Genomic DNA, 18367 nt, shown 5'->3' with positions numbered 1-18367 from the left:
CTCATCCAGGGACTCCTTTCCATCTATAGAGCCTGCTTCTATGCATTTATTCCTTGAATTTATGTAAATGTCTCTATCCAGTTATCAACTAGAAAGCTGCATGGGAATAGGGATCATGGGATAGAAGTTGCAGTGGGATTCCCATTGGGGATTGAAGAAGTTGCCATGTGTGGTCAAAATCTCTGGTGATACCAGAATGAGGTTTGAAATGCTTTGAGTGAGGCAATCAGAGTTCCAGAGAGGCAGCCAGAACACTAGACCGAGGCTTGGAACATTCATTGGTTGAATAGTGATTACCATCCAAAAACCCATGGGAGGCAGTTGGAGTTGGGTGGAAATGGAGGGCTGTGAGTGAATAATAGTGTCAACTCCTGTGGGGATGGAATAGATCTTCGTGGGTACAGGTGGGGATGGGAAAAATTTCTGTCTCCGTGCAACTCTCTATTATCGATGCAAGCTACCGTTAAGATGGATTATTTTACCACTAACTCATGCTGTTTCAGCACCATTCCCATTTTATGTAATGAGACCTAGATACTAATAACCCAGGTTAATAGTAAAATAACCCACGTTATATTATTTGGACTTGTTTTCTTTTTTTCATTAGAACACCTAACAATATTCTGTTTGCAATATATAAACCTACTTTGTTCTCCATAGATCCTGGATGAAGTGGAAAAGAGACGGGAAATGTCTCCAGCTCTCGTGTCACCTTTCATGCGCAGTGTCATGGAGGCTCCTTTTCCTGCTCCAGGGCGCACTATCACTGTGAAGAGCTTCTTACCTGGAGCAGGAAATGAGGTAAATAAAAGCACACTTCTTCCAGCATATGGGGCTGATGGAGGAGGTGGAGAGGAGAAGGAGGAAGAGAAATTGGGATAAGGCAGCAAAATCCTTAAGGACAGTTGTATCCTCAATTATGCTTCTGCAGGTGCCATTTTAAATGGATCAGAGCTAAATTAATAGTAGCTCTTTCTCCTCCCCCATTCCCCAATAAGGATCATACTGGGTCTACCTGGAGAAATCACTGGTAGTCCAATGGAGCAGGGTAGGAATGATCCTATCACTCCTATCCCTTGCAGCTGTGAGTTCAAAATGTCACCATGATGCCCTAGTGGTAATCTTTTGGCAGCTTGGCTATTAAATAGGGCTCAAGGGGTAGGGTGGCAGTGACTTATTAAGAAATCTAGCCCTTAGTTCTAAAAGCAGACTTCTCCTTTATCGTTCTTGGAAACTGTCATATCAAGTCAGAACCAACATGCAGAGGTATTCTCACTGGAGTGGAAATATATATTTCAGATTTTGCTGTGTTTGTACACCATATAAGGATGCAGTCATAATAGAAAAAAAATATCTAAATGCAGTTGATTAATTTTAGTTATTACTGTTTCACTGTACGATATGTTTTTGCAATATAATCGAATTATTTTCATTCGTTTCAGGTAATAGAACTCTGCAGGCCAATGGATTCCCGCTTGGAACATGTGGACTTTGATTGCTTGTATAAGTGTCTGAGTGTATGTCATCTTATCAAAGTATTTGCATCACTCCTGCTAGAAAGGAGAGTTATCTTTGTGGCTGATAATTTGAGGTGAGAAAGAAGTTCAGTATTACAGTTCTTTCATTTTCTAAGGGGAAAAGTTTTAATTTTGAGGTATACATTACCATCTTTGGGGGAATGTTTTGTATTTTTCCCTGAATTATTTCTCTGTACTCTTCACAGAGTCCTTATGACAGATTCTTCAGAACCATTTGTATGGATTAGTCACATTTCTGTCTCCATTAAAGATGGTGAGAGACAACAGCCATTAGCCTTATAAGAATTAGTTTTGGCACTAATCTTCATGAATACATGGGCAGGGAACTCAACAAGAATTATTAATATTAATAGTGCCTTGGGATAACACTTACCTTGGCTAGCATAAAAACCAAGTTGTCTTCATTTACAGTACTGGCTTACCTTGCAGCTATTAAACTGTGCATATTTCTGAGACTATGTAGGAATTTTGTGTGTCTGTGTTTTTATTATTATTGTGTAAGGGAAGGATTTACTGCCTTTGTGTGGTTACAATTAAAGCGGTTCTCATGTTATATATAAGTACTTATCTTGGACCTGGGTCAATGGAAGATTAAGTGACTTGCCCAGAGTCATAGTGGGAATCAAACTTGGTTCCTCTGGTTGTTTGGTGTTACAATAATGGATCCTCTTGGCTTGAAAACAGCATGGAGCTTGCACTCCAGAGAAGGCAGTCCTCTAACCCAGGAGGCTGATGAGGAGGGAGATGGGGAAAGAGAAATTGGGATAAGGCAGCAGAATCCATAAGGACAATTGTGAATAGGCAGAACAAGATCAAAAACAAAGGGGCAAAACAAAGAAACAGACCAAACGAGGACATTTTAATAAATTTCTAGATGTTTGGAGGCCATTAACAGATTATTGTAATGAGTAAATAACATTTTTCCCTTAAAAATACAATTATAATATGAGGTGGGGGGGATTCTTTTCTTTCATTAATTGTTTCAATTAATAGAAAAGACTATATAGTATAATATATGTGATTGTATATGATATGATAGGGGTGGGAGGGAGGGGATAAATTTAATTAATTTAAGATGATTATGTTAGAATATCAAGTGATGTTTTTAAGTTCAAATGTTATTTCTTGATACACTTGTTGTAAGTTGTAAAAATGAATAAAGAATTTATATTAAAAAAAAAGAAACAGGGACCAAGTAAACTGTTTGTTAGAAAATCATGTGGCATTTTCCTATGACACAGTTTTATTTGGCATGTCTATGAGAGCTAAGAGCCAAATATCTTCCAATAATAACAAACTTCTAATGATTCTGACAGGAGTTGCCATCCAACAAATAACATATAATTGGAAGGATTGGACAAAATTAAATTACTGTTTTTGGTGGAATTCAGTGTGCCACTTATATAAAATGAAAGAGCGTTAGCAGTTCAAAAAAGATATTTTAATAAATTCAAGGATGTGTGGAGGCCATTAATAAACTATTGTAATGACTAATTATCATTTTTCCCTATTTAATATATGTATTGATAATGGGGTGGGGGGGGTTGAATTTCAATATTATATATGAAATGAAGGATATATGTATTATTTTAGGTTGTATATTTTAATATAATATCAATTGGGGAGGGGATAAACTTTATTTATGGAGAAACTGTGGTATTTCAAGTGATGTATTATTTTAATTGTTGATATTTTCTGTACACTTGATGTATATTATAAAATGAATAAAGAATTAAAAAAAAAAAAAGAAACAGAACAAACAAGATCCAAATGAAAGGTCTTTATTAAAAATACTCCCAGGAACACAGGAATATGCCTGACGTAGTCTCGTTTTGCTTATGTGGCTGCGTCAGGGGCAAACCAGCTGGTGAAATGCAGGCTAAAAACACTGAAGCTGTAAGAACAAATGTGCCTGGGTCTGTGAAGATTAGCAATCAAGCAGTCATGCTAATCTTCATGTCAGGCACATTCCTGTGTTCCTGGGAGTATTTTTTAATAAAGATCTTTCATTTGGATCTTGTCTGGTCTGCTTCTTTGTTTTGCCACACGATGGATCTGGTGGACCAGCTGCCTTCTTGTTTTCTTACAAAACCAAAGGGGCCCTTCTGAAACCTGGGTGCTAACATAGGACCTTCTCACATGCTGAGCCCAGATTTACTGCAGCACCTTTCATTTGCCGCAGTACCTGGCAAAAGTTATCATGTGAGCACTTAGGCCCTGATTCTATAGTCTAACTCCTAGGCTCAGTTGTCAATCATCCACTAGGTGCCATTTATAGAATCACGCCTACAGTGGTGGCACATAAGCATTCTTAGGCGCTGGTAGGCGTTGAATCCATAGGCGCACTAGCATTTAGGCCAAGGTTTTCTTGGCCTAAATGAGTGTGCACACCCAAACTCTCCCTCGAATCTGCCCAAACCACACCTTCTTGCTGGAGGTAGGGACCTACAGGCTAATTAATTTTTTAATTGGTTTTTAATGGTACTTTCAATTACCAGCACTGATTAAGCCAATTAAAAAATTTAAGTTAGGCACGCCGATCTAGGCACCTTTTATAGAATCAGGGCCTTACTGTCTCCTATTTAATTGGCACAAAGGGCTTCCATGTTAACTCTGCATTAACCAAATAGTGTGTAGTAATCCAAACTATTATTTCTATACCTATTCTCTGCTCATGACATGCCCTTCCATAAAATATTTTTTTAGAAAACAGTTAATACACAGTGAGCATGCAATAAAAGGGAGGATACGACAAAATGCTTTATGGCATTTTCTGGTAGCCTGTTTTTCTGTACAAAACACATGTTAAGGCCTAACAGGGTTTAGTGGAAGGGCTCCAAAGCAATATTAGTTTGAAAGTTCTATTTTGGATATGAAAACACGTTCATGGGAGATTTTAGGCATCTTAGATCTTAATTGTATTTCCACAAAAGTGTTTCTCAGATTACAGCTAATACAAAACATTATCCTGTATCCTATTATTTTGTACATAGAAGCATTTCCAATGACAATATAACATACAAGTCATTGGATGTTACATACAGTAATCTCATTAATTTCTGTAAAGGTTTACTAATTTCTCAGTCTTTTTCAATAATTTAAAGTGAAGGTGGGAAAACTGTTTCTATGTGGATATTCTATCATTAAGTTTGTTGCTTTTTTCTAGTACTCTGTCAAAGTGTGGTCATGCTGTGGTTGCCATGCTGTATCCTTTCACCTGGCAGCATACCTACATCCCCGTGTTACCTGTGTCCATGATTGATATTGTCTGCTCACCCACACCATTTCTGATTGGGATCTTGTCTTGTTGTTTACCTCTACTCGGTGATTTACCCATAGAAGAGGTGAGAATTGTATAGACACAGTATAAGTATAGGAGTACATTAGGTAACAAGTATTCATTATACAAAAAAATATATAGCTTTTTCCACCCCAATATTCTTTTTTTTTTTTTTTTTTTTTTTTCATCTTTATTCCTTTTTATTTCTTTCAACAAGTGTACAATATTATTACAAGTAATTCACATCACTCACTTGACATTCTTAAGCAATATTATTACACATGTTTTAATTCCCTCCACCCACCTCCCATCCCCTCCCCTATCAACAAAATATTTTATCCAAACATATACATATTTAGACTCTCCCTCCCCCCCATTTTTACAAATTATCCCCTAAGGAAAAAGAATAACCCTTAATCATTACAATATTCAATTAATGGCCTCCACACCTCCTTAAACCTTTTAAAATATCCCCTCTGTACGGCAAGAAATCTTTCCATCTTATATAAATGACAAACCCCAATATTCTTTGACTTTTGACAAAAAAATATGTGCACAAATTAATTGTACATGCATTTAGTCATAGACATTAAATACATTTTGCATGTACTAATCAATTTGCATCTCTAGTTTGTATCTATATCTATGAATATCTACATTTATCTTATATAGGTATACACATATATGTACAGATAAATATAGATTTATATACACACACATGAATATATTTATTTATAAATTTGGGGGGTTCTGTCACTTTAAAGTAATACAGCTGAAAATATGTAGCATCGTGGGCCTGATTCCGTAAATGGCGCAGTAAGTTAAATGGAATTGTTTTACTTGGCTTTAATTGGCGCAGTAATTAACTGCATTGTTATAAACCAAATAACTTGTTAAAACAAAAGTAGGTGTCATAATTGCGTCTAAAGTCAAAGTAGGCAGTTAGGGCCATTAGATGCGATTCTCAAAAGAACTTAGGGAAAACCCTGGCCTACATTACCAGCAGCTAAGTTTTGTGACAGGCACCATTAGCTCCTAGCTGCGATTGAAACACGGCTGGCACCTCTTTCGTAGACAGTTACCAATTTAGGCCCCATGTATCCAGGGTAAAGAATCAACTTTCTACTTGGTACTGCATTCTACACCAATGCCTTCATCTTAAAACAACAACAAAAAAACAACTTTGGGGGGCACTTGAGACTTCCAGGTCACATATTTCTGGACAGATGATCCTAATCTACATATTTTATATTTATAATATATATTAGACAATACTATGATACATCCAATAAATAATCTTGGAAACTATGCTAAATGTGATTGATATACACTACAGATTGCAGCAATTCTTAGCTATCCTATATAATAAAATGCTAGAGCGCACATGCGCTCTTGAAAAATCGTGAGTGCTGGCGCCCTGAGGTGTGCTTCTGTGGCAAACCTCAGGGCGCATGCGGGGGCTGGAGGCGCGCGACTCCAAACCTGGCTCCAGCGGCCCTCCACAAACCTCCCGGCTCCAGCGGCGTAGGCAGCACTATAAACACGCTACTTCGCCCTTCTACTGCCGATTTCCTCTGCCGCGTCTCTGATGACATCATCGGAGACAGACGCGGCAGAGGAAATCGGCAGTAGAAGGCCGAAGAGCAGCGTGTTTAAAGTGCTGCCTATGCCGCTGGAGCCCCGAAGTTTGTCGGCGGTGGGAGGATCAGGAGCAGGCCAGATCCAGCAGGACAAGGCACTAAAAGAAGGGGGAGGGGCCGAATGGAGCAGGGAAGAGAAGGGAAAGGGGGATGGGGGAAAATGCTGCTACTGTTTCTGCACAGGAAAGGGATGGGGGAGATAGGAGGGAAATGCTATTGCTTCATAGGGAAGTGGGATGGAAATGCTTCTGCACAGGGAAATGGGGAAAAATGACAGACAGACAGCAGGAGGGAGGGAGACAGAAAGAAAGAAAGACACAGGGGCAGGGAGAGGGCCAGAAAGACAGATAGAGAAAAGGGGCCAGAGAGAGAGTCAGCGGGAGAGAAAAAGGGGGCTGCTTTGGGGGGAAGGGTGTGCTTGAGGCAAACAGCTTTGCTCTGGGAGGGAAGACAAAAGGGGCCATGGAGAGACAGGGAGAGGGGGCTGCTTTGGGGGAAGGTGTGCTGGGGACAGACAGCTTTGCTCTGGGGGGGGAAGACAGAGAGGGCCATGGAGAGACATTTGGGGGGGAGGTGGGTGCTGGGGGCAGACAGCTTTGCTCGGGGGGGGGGGGGGGGGGGGGAAACAGAAGGATACAGACAGCGGCCAAGGAGAGAGACATAAAGAAACACAGACAGACAGACACATCTATTCTAGCACCCGTTAATGTAACGGGCTTAAAGACTAGTTTAGTATAATAAGGTATAAATCTCTATACTCACTTGCAACTTGCTTGATATGAAGATTGCACTCTCTGGCTCTTTAATTTACCTGGCAGTGTTAAGAGCCTGTGTGAGAAATGCTCAGGATATGCTGATTCAACAGACGAAATTCATCACATAAGTTTGCAAACAAATAAAATTCATATAGATCTTCCCTCTTCATTTGGGTATCTAATCCTGTCAATTTCTTCAGTTTAGAGGGAAAGCACATTTCCTTCCTGCTTCCTGGTTCTTCTTCATAAAGAGCCTTAGTGCGCTACTTATTTGTGTCTTTCCCATGCGCTAAGAGTACATTTTTCCATTTTCTGAATTAATGACTATACACCAATTTTGCTATTGGTACGCTGCCATTAAAAAAGATACTGCGTGAACCTCTGCCGACACCTATTTTGTAGGCTGTAAGGGCCCAAGTGCAAACCCCACGCTAATCAATTAGTGCATGCCAGTGCCTCATGTGCTGATTAGCGCTGTCACACCCACTCTTCCTCCAAGAAAAATAGGAATTTTGTTTAGTACATGGAATACACACACAAAGACACATTTAACACAGGATGTCATCCTGCAGTATGTCTTTTTAATGTGTAGTAAGCGCACACAAAGGACCCCCAAGACAGGAAAGGAAAGATGTGCAATGCATTCACTCTAGATTTAAAAAACTGATGACATCATTTAACTGGTAGTAAAGCTCCTGGCTACCCTCTCCCTGACATCCACTTTATTTCTCAGAGTGTCATGAAAGCATTTTGAGATACATCTGTAAGGAAAAGGATGGAGAGAGGGGGATTTATATATTTTCTATGAATAATAGTAGAATGAACCTTTTATCTTTTTTATTTTGGTTTGGGTAATATGAAATCTAGGACTTTTCTGTTCAAAGTGTTATTTATATAAATGTTTACAAAAATACTCTTAATTTCTTGCCTTAGGTACTCATTGTTGATCTTTGTGGAAACAAGTTCCTGCAACAGGTGGGTTAAAATCTCACTACTGTAGTTGTCATGGGGGAAAATCTCTTTCGTCCACTTTATTCCCCTTCTGCAGGCAAATGCCTCTCATCTGACACACTATTATGATTGAAAATGGGTGGGGGAAAATAAGTCTTGTCTTTATTCTATTAAGTTTATTGTGTTGTAATGTTAATATTTTATGTAAATGCATCATCTTGACTGCACAATTGAAGTTATGAAAACAAATAAAGCATTAAAAAAAAAAAAAAGATTATTGTAAACGGGAAACCTGTCAGTGCATTTGTACTACTTCACTTGGATATGTATCAATAAGGGTCAGCAAGCAAATTGTAGGTGACACCTTTTAATGGACTAATTTGATATTTCTCTGATTAGCTTTTAAGAAGTCACACTGTGGTAAAAATGTATCACCTACATCTTGCTTGCTAGCCCATATTGCCATACCCTTTTTTACCATCATATCCCCATTTTGATTCTTTAACAAAATAAGAACCTAAGAATTGCTATACTGGGACAGATGGAAGGTCCATCAAGCTCAGTATCTTGTTTCTAACAGTGGTCAACCTAGGTCCCAAGTACCTGACAAGATAACAGATTTTATACTGCTTATCCTAGGAATAAGCAGTGGAGTTCCCTAAGTCCATCATAATAATGACTTATGGACTTTATTTTAAGGAAATTATCCAAACCTTTTTTAAACCCTGCTAAACTAACTGCTTTCACCTCATTCTCCAGCAATGAATTCCAGAGTTCAATTACTCTTTGAGTGAAGAAATATTTTCTCCGGTTTGTTTTAAATCTACTACTTAGTAGCTTCATCGCATGCCCCCTAGTCCTAGTATTTTTGGAAACAGTAAACAAGTGATTCACATCTACCCTTTCTACTCTACTCAGTATTATATAGACCGCTGTCATATCACCCCTAAGCCGACTCTTCTCCAAGCTGAAGAACCAAAAATAGCCATGGCCTTGCTGGATCAGCATTAGCATAGTTTGGGCTTGTAATGACTATTAATACGATTGGATATCACTTGATGAACTGAAAATCAGTGTGTGATTTGCCAGTGCTACTCTGAAATATTGCAGATACATTAATCCTTCTTTCCCTTTTCAGATAGCAGATGAAGATGACATTCTACCTCACAAACTCCAAGCTGCACTTGTACAAATTTTGGAATACCGAAATGACATTTTAGCTCAAGAGCAACACTTTACAGAAGGTGATTAGATAAAAAGAAGTTATCATATTCATACAAGTAGGCATATTAATACATACAAAAATAATGCATTCTAGGTTACTGAATTCACTTCAGCAAAATTTGATGTAACTTCAACAAACTTGAATAGGATTGCAGACTATAAGAGCTGATCTGATAGAAGATGGGTGTAAAGCTGTGAACCCTAGTATGGAACATCCTGATGGCTTAAGGTGCTCATAAGAACATAAGAATAGCCTTACTGGGTCAGACCAATGGTCCATCAAGCCCAGTAGCCAATCTAGGTTGCTAGTAAATGGCAAAAACCCATGCTACCCATCCAGGGCAAGCAGTGGCTTCCCCCATGTCTGTCTCAGTAACAGACTATGGACTTTTCCTCCAGGAACTTGTCCAAACCTTTCTTAAAACCAGCTACGCTATCTGCTCTTACCACAACCTCTGGCAACGCCTTCCAGAGCTTAACAATTCTCTGAGTGAAAAAATATTTCCTCCTATTGGTTTTAAAAGTACTGTATTTCCCTTTAACTTCATCGAGTTTCCCCTAGTCATTGTCTCTACAAAATCTTTGTTTTTGACTTTTAAGGAATTGCATAGTTTGTTTGTTCTCTGCTGGTGAGGGACATAATACATTTTTCAAGCCACAAACATATCATATTACATTAATAAGAATATAAGAACATAAGAATTGCCCTACTGGGACAGACCGAAGGTCCAGTGGCCTAAACTAATCCCAAATAGTAAAACAGATTTTATACTGCTTATCCTAGAAATAAGTAAATGTCCCAGTCCCTTCTTCAACATTGGTCCATATTTTCTATTCAATATCAAAGGACTAATGTCTCTACTATCTCATCAACCTTTATGCGATTATTTAGGGCTTCAGACATGCCATTTTTGTTCGCCCGTTTTTTTCAGCCCATTCAAAAAAATTTTCTCTTTTAAAACGTTTTTATATATAAATTTTTTCTTATTTTATTTTCTTTTCTTATATAAAGTGCATAGTGCTCTCATAAATATTTGCAATGAAAATTTGCAATAAAAGTTTTGACTTATCTTAAGCATATGTTGTTTCCTTAATAGGATCGGGTAGGGGCTTGTCACATCGACATGTTTCGCCGTAAGAAATAAGCCATCTCAATAATGGCCTATGGACTTCTCTTTTAGGAAATTAGCCAAACCTTTTTTAAACCCCGCTAAGCTAACTGATTTCATCACATTCTCTGGCAACGAATTCCACAGTTTAATTACACGTTGTGTGAAGAAATAATTTTCCCCGTTTGTTTTAAATCTACTATTTAGTAGCTTCATCGCATGCCCCCTAGTCCTAGTATTTTTGGAAATAATGAACAAGCGATTCACATCTACTCTTTCCACATATTTAAATATTTTGATACCTTTTATTGTTCAGCACAAGACTTAATCAAAGATGATACTTGTGAGCTTTCAAAACCTTGTAAGTCCCTTTTTCAGATAATATCTAACATGCTGTTTCTTTTGTAGAGGATATGACACTGAACTCTCTGGTCTCTGAAGCTTTTGTCCGATTCTTTGTGGAGATTGTGGGTCATTACTCTCTGCACATGTATGTCAATGAAAAAGGCGAGCGAATTTTCCAGCGGGAGCCATTTCGTAAATCCCATACCTCTCGTAGTGTCCGGCAGTTCTTGGATTTGTTCATGGAAACACAGATGTTTGCAGGATTCATTCAAGATCGGGAACTCCGTAAAAGTGGAGTAAAAGGTGAGGCCTTCTGGTTGGAGAATAAGGATGGCCAGATATTGGGCCTTGTCTTACAAAACAAGTTTAGCCTGTGTTATGCATTTTAATAAGGCCTTTAAGGCATGTTCTTTATTCAAATTACCCAGTTTCTCAAGTAGCTCCTAAAAGAGCTTTCCAAAGATAGAAACCTTAAAATAAGCAAAATAAAAGAGAATTCTCATAGGACTATTTTAAACACTGTTAGATGGAAAAAACTGAATTATGTAAAAAGTGTCCAGCTTCCTCATGTGGTGCAGAATGTTACTAGTTTCTATAATATTCCTCCTGAAAGTTTCTTGATGATAGAAAAAACATTTCAAAACATCTCTCTCATCAAAACTCAAATTTGTAGCATGCATTTTATATATATTCTTGACATCCTGTAGTTCATTTTTCTGTTAGGACAGGTTTGCTAGGTAAGATGTTACTGTCCCCTCTTATTGTGTAGTACTCTTGGTCACACATTCTTATTCTCTTATACAGGTCTGTTCGAGTTGCGTGCATGTGAATATTTGGAAAGCATTCCTGAGACTGAGCCTAGTGGAGTTAACAAATTTCTGAGGGGACTGGGTAGGTATTAATGAAAGGAAAATACAAGGAACAGAACTAACACATCTTCAGTGAAGGATCAAGAAGATACAGTAACATGGGGCAAAATGTAAAGATGCATGAGATCAACATGGAGGGGCCATAGTGGCAGAGGAATAAAACATAAATCAGATTAAGAATAGAAGGTATGCTACACTGGGTCATAAAAAAGGCCATCAAGCCAAACATCCTATCTTAGATGGGGATCAGACCAAGTCACCAGGAAGCACTTGATAGATCACAAACTTCCTTTAATTTCTTATACATTCAGTTGAACGTACTGTCCAATGCCCAGACCACAACCTCCATCCCCTCATCTGCCAGGGCATCTTGAGACATTGATCTAGGGCTCACAGCCACAGGCCATATTTCTGCCATTTTGGCTCTTAATCTTTCTCCTCATCCATTAACACACTTGACTCACTGATGGGGATCACAACTGCTGCACTCAGGAAGTAGATAGTTACCAAGTAGGCATGGAAGGTACAAAAGGATACTTGGGTACATAGGAACTTGACATTTTACTTTGAATGGTGTTTTGGGTCATCGTTCTGAGGAGGAGAGCCGTTAGGGTTCTATAGTTACACTATTTCCTTCTTTTGCAGGTAACAAAATGAAATTTCTTCAAAAGAAGTAAAAGTCAGCTCGATGCCTGAAGCCAATATGTGTTTGCATATATTAGCTAGGAAGGACAGATGTGCACTTGTTGGAACTTCCTTTCCAGAAGCATTAGTGCACTAGGGAATGTTAAGTCCATTCAAGAAAACATTTATCTACTTCATCTCCCTGGATTAACTGGAGTTTTGCTTGAATGACAATCGCATTTGATTTTGGAGGAAATAGTGACTTCTCTTCTCAAAAGTACTCAACTACTTCCTATTACATATCCAGGACATCTATTTCCCCTCTAAAGGCATCTCTGTTTACTGGAACCTATTTAAATGCAGCCGTTTATAATGTACATATTTAATTTCACTGAATGTTGACTGTTTTCAGTATGCCTTGGGTCTTGTTACCACTGTACATTTGCTGCATTGTTTGGGCCATTTGTTCCTTGGGGTATTTTTTAACCATGGCTTTGCGACTGTTGAACTTGATTCAGTTGCATTGTTAGAGGTATTGCCTTTGTCATCTATTTTTATAGCATTAGTTCTCATCAGTATTGTACAGTCTGTGCTTGTCTTGTGATGTACATTTTGTAATTTTAATAACTGTTGTACATATTTGGAAATTACCTTCATAAATATTTAGATTTCAAAGTGTTTTTTTCCAACACGCATGCATGCTGGTAGTCATTTTCCTCGTTGCAGGTAGATTACAGCTGTTTCCCCAATATACACTTCAGCTGTGGGGAAGAGGAGTCATTGAAAAAATTAGCAACATTTCCTTTTTAGCCACAGAAATTCTAGGCAGAATGCATCTTGTATGACATATGCATATAGTAGACTTTACCACTGTTGGACTTTAGTAGAATGATGGAACAGTTTTGACATATTCAACAAATAATTTATCCAGAGCAACCCAACCATTAGACAAGATTAGGCCGTTGCAGTTAAAGCCAAACAATAGATTCTAACAACTACACAGATGTCCTTACTTGCAGGAAGAGGGAGTGATTTTCCAGGAAATGACTTTTGGGAATTGTTCTCATGATCTATGTGTATGTGATACACACATACAACAGAGTTTAATATTTAAAAGCATGTTGCGGGGGAGGGGGGGTGCAGATTGGGGGCCTGAAAGTTCATTAAGGGGAGCAAAAGGTTGAAGGTTCACTTACCCTTGAACTGACCCTTGGTTATAGTAAGTTACGACTAGAGCAACATTGAAGTTAAATGATGACTTTCTTGAAACTACTCTAGTGCAACAGATGAGAACCAGTAATTGATGGCAAAAGCAAAAGTTTAATTAAAATGTTGAGCATTTTTCATCTCTTGGATGTAAATACATAAGAACAGCCATACTAGGTCAGACCAATGATCCATCTAGACCAGTTTTTGGTTTCCAGCAGTGGCCAATCCAGGTCACAAGTACCTGACAGAAACCCAAATAGCAGCAACATTCCAGGCAAGCAGTGACTTCCCTCATGTCTGTCTCAAATAGCAGACTATGGACTTTTCCAAACCTTTCTTAAACCCAGCTACGCTAATCATTGTAACAACATCCTCTGTTCCAGAGCTTAACTACTCTTTGGGTTAAAAAAAAAGTCCTCTTGTTTGTTTAAAAAGTATTCCCATGTAATTTCATTGTGTCCCCTGGTTTTTGTATTTTTTGAAAGGGTGAAAAATCGATTCACTCTTACATTCTACACCACTCAGGATTTTGTAGACCCGAATCATACCTCCCCAACCCCCAACCGTCTCTTCCAAGCTGTAGAGCCCCAACCTCTTTAATCTTCTATGAACCTTTTCTAATTCCGCTATATCTTTTTTGAGATACAACAACCAGAACTTTGTGCAGTTGCTTCAAGGAGAGGACCCACCATGAAGCAATAGAGGCATAATAATTCTCGGTCTTATTTGCCATCCCTCTCCTAATAATTCCTAGCATTGTTTGCTTTCTTTGCTGCAGCTTCCTTAGAACTAACTGTACCAAAGAAAACAAAAGACTGTCAAGTTGTCAGCTATTTGTCACAAGAACATTCAAAAGATGTCTAAAAGGTCATACAAAAGACAACCTAAACTCCTGAATCACCGAGCCTCCATATATTTACGAAAATAACTTCTTTCTCCATTTTCATATGAAACTCAGATAAAACAGTAACTTTTCTTTTACCTATTGCTAATGTTTCCTCTCAGAGGGTTTTAACATTAGCTTTCATTTTTACCCGTTATCCCGAAAAACTGAACCAGCACTCTACACTGCTGAGCTTAGTCTCACTTAAAAAGGCATTTTTCAAATGCTTGCTTTGAGTCAAAAGGAGAGTTTGGCCTTTAGCAAAACACACACCTGCACTAGAGCAATTCATTCTCATTCTGTTATGCATCTGGACTCCAAGGCATTCAGCAAACCAAGTTGTTGGACTGCTTCTGTAATTAGCATGATACTAACATACCTTTTTATTTTACTGTTTATAAAAGAAAACATTTATTTCAGCTGTTTTCCTTTTTCATGTGATAATCTTCACAGCAATCTGTTGTTCCATTAAGGGTTCTGTTCACCAGTATTGCCCTTTCAGGATAAGGAAAAATATTATGTCTTAACTAGCTGAAAATATATACCGCTACATAGCTGGTATGTACTGTAGCATGTATTAAAAAGGGAACATATTTTTAAAAATACATACACAAAGACTTCTTATCGTAATGAGCAAACAGAAACAAAATGCATTGCTAGTGAAATTAGAGAGTAAGGAATAAAGGTTACTTTCATCCTACCAACCCTAGAACGTCATAAAAATTCTTATGTACGTAACACATCAATATTAATTTCAAAGCAGGAGTTTTGGGTGCTACATTTGGGTACTGCTGTTAGAGTACCACACTTCTGGCCACTAAAGATTTGGGGAAGAAGGAAACCTTGTCTTTAGAGACACATCCTAAAACTGAATAAAGCTCTCAGTGGCAGTACAACTACTTCTAGGCTGCTAAATACAATTCAGGATTTCATAGCTTTGCAAGAAGAATCTTGAAATCTGAAATTTTGAAGAAGAAAAAAAAAAAAGAAATCTGTTACAGAAGTTTAAATCAGGTTGGAAAAGTAACTAAAAAATACATGTGAGCCTCTGAAATAAGGAAATGCTTATCCCCAATACCACAGGGATGAGCAGATGCAAGAAATAACACTTTTCATTGAAGTGTTAATTGTTTGCCTGATTTATCAGGTTTCTTTGCTCATATTGAGTTTGCTTTTGTAAATTGTATTTCCTTTGTCTGTCTTTGTACTTATTTTCTGTATCTTTTAGATGACTTGGAGGGGAGGAAGTTATCAACTTGGTCTACTACTGCTACTATTTATTATTTCTATAGTGCTACCAAATGCACGTAGCACTGTACATTCTATCGGTAGATGAGTTATTTTACCACTAACTCCTGCTATTTTAGCATCGGTCCCATATTATGCAGAGACCTAGTTTCTAATAACCCGGGGTAACAGTAGCTCACGTTGATACCTCCCCTCCATTTATTGTATAATGTTTCTAATGTAACTTCTCCTGAAGTTATAAAAACCATTTGATCTCATTGAAACAAAATAAAGTGCTGCTTAAAGAAGATTTTGAACTGATAGCTCAATCGGAGAAAAATCTGAAACGTTTTTCTGTACCTGAAGTCCAAACTGCAAAAAACAAGTAAGAAACCGGGTTCCTTTTTGAGTCAATCCTTTGGGTACAGGGAAATACCTGCTGTGCCTGAATGTAACTCATGAGAAAGGTGTGAGCTACATCCAAAAATCCTGCTGCTTAGCCAAATGATTCACAAGTAACTTGTTAAGTAAAACTCTTGGCTTTGTTCTGAGGTTGAGTCAGTCCTGCTGTACACAGGGAGTTCTTACACTAACTCTGTAATATGTAACCCTACATCCGTTTTGTATTCTGTATTGCTATTTTTCACATTTGTTAAATTAATAAATTAAGCCAGTACCACTGTACTAATTTTCTGCATTTAACTTTTGTATGTACTGGTGGTGGTGGTTAGAGTGATCAGCTCCATTTGAAAAGGAACATATATTGTCAAGTGCCCATAAGGAGGTTTAGGGCCAGATGGACAAAGCTTCAGACATTGTGGTGGGAGCAATTTTTTTTTTTTTACAAGTAATGCTCAGCAGAATAGCATGCTAATCATGCGGAGAATCGGCAGTAAAGGGGGAGAGGAACTGAGACTGGCACTTGCTCAGAAGAACAATCGCTAGGAACAGCTCCTCCCTTCTGTCAGGCTAGCTGCTCTCCCTGCCCCACTGAGCCGCAGGACTCCCTAAAGCTGCTTCAGGGCTTCCCCTGCCAGCTCAGCAGGGCAGGGAGTGCAGCTTTTTAAAAAGATTTTTTAATGGACACAGCTGTTGTGCATGCACATCTGTGCCTATTAAAAAAATAAAATAAAATTACCCCCCATGCCATGACCCCCTGTACTTTGAATCGGCAGAAGGGATGCCCGTTCCTTTCTGCCACCAGGGTAGCCCCCAACCCCGACCCCCCTGTACCTGATACTGAAGACCAGCAGGAGTCATACATAATAATAATTTATTATTTCTATAGCGCATGCAGCGCTGTACATTAAACACGCAAGGGACAGTCCCTGCCCAATAGAGCTTACAATAAATCCACAAATAGTACTCATCTTGAAAGACAGCTAAATAATGGCAGAGGTGTTTCTTAAAGGGGATGATGCTCCTTGATACAGCATAGAGCGAAATGTGAATTCATGTCAGGATCCCCAAGGCCAACAATTAAGATAAGTACTATTCGTGGATTTTATGTATGAAAAAAATAAATATAAATATATATATACATATATATAAATAACGCTTTGACACACTTCACCTACCACAGGCTGGAACTCCGTGAATATCTTTCCTCGAGTGAATGTCTTAAGGGGTCACTTTATTTTATTTATTTCTTTTAAATATTTATTATCCACCTAAAACCTAGGCGGTTTACAATAACATTCATAATAACTTTATTTTTTTTATAATGATTTATTTATTGATTTTTAATAATTGACAGTAATTACAAGTCAATAAGCAAACATACAATGTATATTGAAATTAAATCAAACTTCCAAACAATTTTGAAAAGGTATAGACCTATACAAAGCATTATTAGTCCACTATATCGGAGACGAAGTTAAAGAGAATAAAGCTGAAATAAGGTAATCAGGAAACTAAATATAAGGCAAATTTAGAGGCGATCTGATCGCTCTTGAACAATCTTCTTAGAGCTAACTTGAGAACACAGAGGCTCATGATGACTCTATCAGAAATAAACTTAGATAATTGTTGTGGTTCATAGAATACATATCTATTCCCTCCAAATATCATGACACACTTACAGGGATATCTTAGAACAAAGGTTGCCCCTAGTTGTACAGCCTGAGGTCTTAATACTAGAAATTGTTTTCTTCTTCTCTGGGTTGGATGAGATACATCAGGGTACATCCTAATTATATTTGTCATAAATGGAACATCTTTATGCTTAAAAAACATCTTAGGCATCCAATCCCTGTCCGAGTCAATTGCAAACTGAACTATTAATGTAGCTGGAACCTGAATCTCAGTATCCAACCTCTCTAGAAACCGAGTAAGATCCAAACTATCAACAGATAAATTCTGTTGATTTAAGTTTGGATTTTGAGGTTTAACTTTCTTTAAAAGGTAATATATTTTTGAGAGAGGTGGATACGAGATTTCTGGTATCTTCAAAATTTCTGACAAATATCTTTTAAACATAGTAAGGGCAGGTGTAGATTGTACTTTCGGAAAATTGATAATCCGAAGATTATTCCTCCTAATAGAGTTTTCAAGCATTTCTTGTTTAAAGTGCAAACTAGCACTGTCCTTAACCCAAGTCAGGGCTTGTACTTCCAAAGATTTACTTTAGTCTCAGTGTCGCTCATTTTGTTTTCCAGACTTGATACCTTATTTTTAAGTTCCAAGTTTTCTGAAAGTACAGTAATACAACGTG

At 38.0% G+C, this 18367-nt stretch overlaps 1 protein-coding gene across 5 annotated transcripts in view; it reads left to right on the top strand.

The window, feature by feature from the left end:
• The window catches only part of DENND2C (DENN domain containing 2C), a 107277-nt gene extending 93461 nt beyond the window's left edge, over window positions 1-13816 (top strand). For all 5 annotated transcript variants that reach the window (XM_033919020.1, XM_033919021.1, XM_033919018.1 and 2 more), the window contains 8 exons: window positions 661-801; window positions 1443-1591; window positions 4705-4882; window positions 8147-8188; window positions 9303-9408; window positions 10906-11145; window positions 11647-11733; window positions 12357-13816. In XM_033919020.1, coding sequence (XP_033774911.1) covers window positions 661-801; window positions 1443-1591; window positions 4705-4882; window positions 8147-8188; window positions 9303-9408; window positions 10906-11145; window positions 11647-11733; window positions 12357-12388 — 975 coding nt within the window. In that variant the 3' untranslated portion in view covers window positions 12389-13816. The remainder of the gene's footprint in view (window positions 1-660; window positions 802-1442; window positions 1592-4704; window positions 4883-8146; window positions 8189-9302; window positions 9409-10905; window positions 11146-11646; window positions 11734-12356) is intronic.
• The last annotated feature ends 4551 nt before the right edge of the window (window positions 13817-18367 follow it).

The sequence above is a fragment of the Geotrypetes seraphini genome, chromosome 13 (genome assembly GCF_902459505.1).
Source record: "Geotrypetes seraphini chromosome 13, aGeoSer1.1, whole genome shotgun sequence".
NCBI classification, from domain to species: Eukaryota; Metazoa; Chordata; class Amphibia; order Gymnophiona; family Dermophiidae; genus Geotrypetes; species Geotrypetes seraphini.
Note: the sequence above shows the minus strand (reverse complement) of the source record. Positions and strands in the feature narration are given on the sequence as shown.